The 5,057-nt window shown below is 36.8% G+C and overlaps 1 protein-coding gene across 1 annotated transcript in view; it reads right to left on the reverse strand.

Annotated features, from left to right (window-relative positions):
- Nucleotides 1-406: 406 nt before the first annotated feature.
- LOC106870184 (VID27-like protein) overlaps nucleotides 407-5,057 on the reverse strand; it is a 15,172-nt gene continuing 10,521 nt past the window's right edge. Inside the window, exons 3-4 of the mRNA XM_014916186.2 lie at nucleotides 2,022-2,127; nucleotides 407-461 (exon numbers count right to left, since the gene is read on the reverse strand). Coding sequence (XP_014771672.2) covers nucleotides 407-461; nucleotides 2,022-2,127 — 161 coding nt within the window. The remainder of the gene's footprint in view (nucleotides 462-2,021; nucleotides 2,128-5,057) is intronic.

Consider the following 5,057-nt stretch of genomic DNA (forward strand, 5'->3'; position numbering starts at 1 on the left):
CATATCTTTCAGAACACACTCCTTTATGTGGAATACAAATAAATCATATGATATACTTTGCGGCCCGCCTTGAGTGATAGGATTCACGATTTGGCCCTTTGGACAGAAAAGGTTGTGCATCCTTGACATAAACATTGCGGAAGTCACTGTCCGCACAACAACCAGCATGGAGTTCTCCTTTTACATTTGATGTTGGGAATTTGAGTCTGAAATCCATAAAGTCTACAAACTCTTTCCCTTATCGCATTGTAACAAGCTCTTCATTTTCATTATTTTATAAATTTGCTTTTTTATCACAATGCTTCGAGCAAGCTACAATGCTTTTCTCCCCCCCCTCTCTCTCTCTCTCTCTCTCTCTCTCTGTCTCTCTCTCTCTCTCTCTCTCTCTCTCTCTTTACATCAGATATCATTTTACAGCGATGCAACCTTTGACCATGATTTTGAATTCGCGTAGCAGGATTCTAGAAAGATAAAATTCAATGCAGAAGGTGAAGAAAAAAATTGAAAATTGTCCAACAATATGATCTCTATTAAGAATACAAATGAAAAATAGCACATGTAATTATCTTCTATACAATTTTAGCGGAGAGTGTACTGAAAACATTAGTATTGATTTACAGTTCCTGATTTCATTATTGTGAAAGTGAGTTTACCACTTTCTTCATATGAAACGATTTGTGCAGTTGAAAAGAAAAATGGAATTTCTGAAAGATGGAATCGCAAGACTATCGTATTCTTTTCCCTGTCATCATATTCCTTTCATTTGGATGAAACACTACTACTACTACTACTACTACTACTACTACTACTACTACTACTACTACTACTACTACTACTGCTGCTGCTGCTGCTAAAAAAATCCTAGCCGTCATTTAGTAACTAATACGACTTAGTAGTATGTACCGTGCTTTCGTTAACTGTTTTAGGTTCCTGTGTAGTTTCGAGTACACATAGACTCACACTCTCACTCACTCACTCTCTCACTCACTCACTCTCTCCATCTTTTCCTCTCTTTCTTTGCCCTACCGTCTTTGATCTTGCGCAATATCCAGGATATGACAGCCGGAGGGACAGAGAGGACTGGACCAGCAGTCTGCTGTTACGCATCTCAGCTGGGTAGACTGGACCTACATGAGACGAAATCCTGTGTTCCTGAGCACGACACATCACTCAGGCCAGGAATCGAACTCACAACCTTATAATCTTGAGACCAACGCTTGTATGGTTAGGAAGAATGTTTCACGGCAATGAGAAAAGTTTAGCAATCTTATGTTACTGACAGAAATTAGAGTTTATGTGTGACTAGAAAATGAGAGGAGAGACATTAAACCGCCTGCGCTACAAAGGAGAGTAGAGCTGGTTTCTAAACTAAAGCAGAAATAACCCCCGCTTTGGACAATTCTACTTCAATATTCAGTTTACCTTCTGAGTTCATATGTATGTGTGGAGGCGCAATGGCCCAGTAGTTAGGGCAGCGGACTCGCGGTCATAGGACCGCAGTTTCGATTCCCAGACCGGGCGTTGTGAGTGTTTATTGAGCGAAAACACTTAAAGCTCCATGAGGCTCCGGTAGGGGATGGTGGCGAACCGTGCTGTACTCTTCCACCACAACTTTCTCTCACTCTTTCTTCCTGTTTCTGTTGTGCCTGTATTTCAAAGGGCCAGCCTTGTCACACTGTGTCACGCTGAATATCCCCGAGAAATACGTTAAGGGTACACGTGTCTGTGGAGTGCTCAGCCACTTACGCGTTAATTTCACGAGCAGGCTGTTCCGTTGATCGGATCAACTGGAACCCACGACGTCGTAAGCGACGGAGTGCCAACAACAACAATGTATGTATGTATGTATGTATGTATGTATGTATGTATGTATGTAGGTAGGTAGGTAGGTAGGTAGGTAGGTAGGTAGGTAGGTAGGTACATAACTTGGTATCTGATGACGAGCGGAAACTAAGACGCTTGGGACGTTGTGTTAAAGACTAATAGATTATCATTCTGAAAATGTTTCTTTCTGCACCTACTTGAAACTTATAATATTCTTTCTTTTTCTTCGTTCTTCGAAAACAAAAGATTTTGCAAATGCCTTTTTACAGATTACAATTTGCAACGGCTTTGAGCTAATGAAATCTGAATTTATAGAATAAATTAATATTTTAATTGTTAGCCTGAAGTGAAATGAATAGCAGACGCAAAAGTGTGAATAATATGGACATTAATTTGCATTAGCCAATAATGCATGCATACATAAAAATTAAAATGGAAAAGGCATGGTTGTGTTGATAAATAGTTGAATGAAGACATATGTCATGATTTCAAGTTGCGCTGTCATCATTTCGTTTTTTTTCTTCTGCACAGGAAGCAAACGTCAAGGTGCTCTGCACAAGACAATCGTTTAGCAGAGCCGTTAGAGCCTCGGGTGGAATAGTTCGAGGTAATTATTTTGATTCTGTGCCCTGTACTGATGGAATATTGTTTTTAAACTCAAAGAAAACTGTGGATGAGTTGTGGTACCGTCTTAAAATATTGTTATATTTCGCGATGGTTATTTTATTTTCCCAAATAAACACGCGCTATATACTCGTTCTTCACTTCTGATTTATTATTGTTCTTATTTTGTTGTCCTTTGTCTTAAATCTTTTGTCACACATCCTGTGACCTCTTCAGCGACTCTCCACCCCATGTGTCTCTTCTTGTTCTGTTTAGTCCATTCTGTCTTTCTCTGGTGTGTATTCTTAAAATGCATGGTTTAATTAGTTACCCGTAACTTTCTGTCTGGCGAAGACGATTCGCAATCTTTCACCCGTAACGTATATTTCCCGTTCCTGGAAATACAATATTAATGAGAACGAAGACCAAATATTCAGTAAAAATGACAGCGATTCGTTATATCTTCCCAACTGAAACTTTACACCAAAGCTAACGTTAAAATAGCAATGATAATAATAATAACAATAATAATGATAATAATAATAATAATGATAATAATAATAATAATAATAATAATAATAATAATAATAATAATAATAATAATAAAAACAAATAATGAAAACAAATAATGAAAACAAGCTATGTTGGATCATAGACATAGTATGTCCAGCTGACAACAAGTTATGCGATAAGGAAGAAAGAAAAGTCGAGAGATATGACTGGTTAGCCTGGGAAGTTAAGCAGTTGTGGTCAATGAAAAAGGTAGCAGTAGTACCAATAATTGTCGAAGCCCTAGGAACAGTGAGCAAAAATCTCGAGAAGTACGTGGAACAAATAGGGGCAGCAATAAAGGTGGAGCACTTGCAGAAAACAGTACTGCTTGGAACCGCTCGAATATTCCGGAAGGTGCTCGAAAAATACGAGGTGTTACCTTAGTTCACTGGTAGTGAACAGCTGACACTGTAGTACATCTCCAGCGTTAGAAGCTGTGCAAAGGCAATGATAATAATAATTAAGAATACCGTATTGAGAGAATAAACTTATTTAGAAATCGAAATACATTTCTCAGTCGCGGTTCAAACAATAATTAACAAGAAGTTATTGTCCACATCATTGATGGTTGCAAAGAAATGAATCAATAAAACAACTGTTTCATGATAACTTACCATAATAATTATTAAGCCGTGCAAGAATTTCAGAAGTATTTGAGTACTATGATGTTGTTTCTGACAGAATTTATTATTAACCTTAATGAGTTCATTACTGCATTAAGATTACACTCTCAATTTGCTTATCGGCAGGTAAAGTATGATTTAGTTATATTCCTGAGATTGAGAAACTTAAGACAAGCTCTTTAAACTTCGTGCCTCTACTACAGTTTCTTTGATACAAGCACATGACAAGGATGTATTAAGTTAGACGAGAAAAGAAATTAATTCAGCGAAACATTGTGTGAAAACAAAATATATAGCATGATCCAAAGGATGTGTTCCTGACACTTTGATTCTTCAGAACAAGAAGAATCTCTTCATTAGCGGAAACGCTAAAATCATAGAATATACATATATACTTACACTGTATATATACGTAGATATATATATATAGATGTATAGATGTATATACATACCTATATATATATTCGTATATATATATATATATATATATATATATATATATATATATATATATATATATATATATATATGTATATGTATATGTATATACGTATATGTATACACACATGCATACATAATACACACACATATACACATACGCACACACACATACACATATATACACACACGTATACATTCTTTTAATATCGGGTTTAATAACACTAAAACTTTGATTACAGAATCAAGAAAATGATATAATCTATTATTTTTACTTAACTAAGTACAGACCGTTCTTTAAATTAATCCATTTGACTCTAACTGCCGAAGGGAAATGTCGAGCTATCAAATAAAGTTAATTTAACATCACAGGAAGCAATGGCTGATCTTAATTTTCTGACTTTTGCGAACAATGAAAACGGTTTGAAGTTTACGAAGTATATTTATGGTACAAATATATTATATGCATCGTGATATTTTCACGGTAATAGGGTATGCATATTGTAGCATATGCTAGTAACAAGTGCCGCCTTAAAGTAGTTGCCTGGGGCCTCGTGGGTCTACGAACGGAATTCCTATTTCTTTACTGCCCACAGGGGGCTAAATATACAGGGGACAAACAAGGACAGACAAACGGATTAAGTCGATGATATCGACCCAGTGCGTAACTGGCACTTATTTAATCGACCCCGAAAGGATGAAAGGCAAAGTCGACCTCGGCGGAATTTGAACTCAGAACGTAGCGGCAGACGAAATACCGCTGAGCATTTCGCCCGGCGTGCTAACGTTTCTGCCAGCTCGCCGCCTTCTGATCTATGTATGATGTGGTTTGCTGTTAATAGGTTTTATAGGGCCCTGTTCATTGATTTGCCTGCGGGCCTACAATGGTGCCAAAATGGTCCTGTTAGTGACTCGTAAAGATTTGAAACAAATGAATTTTTAATGTTTCCCAAATACAACTTTAGTTCAGAAAACAATACGATGTTTAATAATACAAAATCCAATGTTTACCAGACA

This window comes from Octopus bimaculoides, chromosome 1 (genome assembly GCF_001194135.2).
Source record: "Octopus bimaculoides isolate UCB-OBI-ISO-001 chromosome 1, ASM119413v2, whole genome shotgun sequence".
NCBI lineage: Eukaryota > Metazoa > Mollusca > Cephalopoda > Octopoda > Octopodidae > Octopus > Octopus bimaculoides.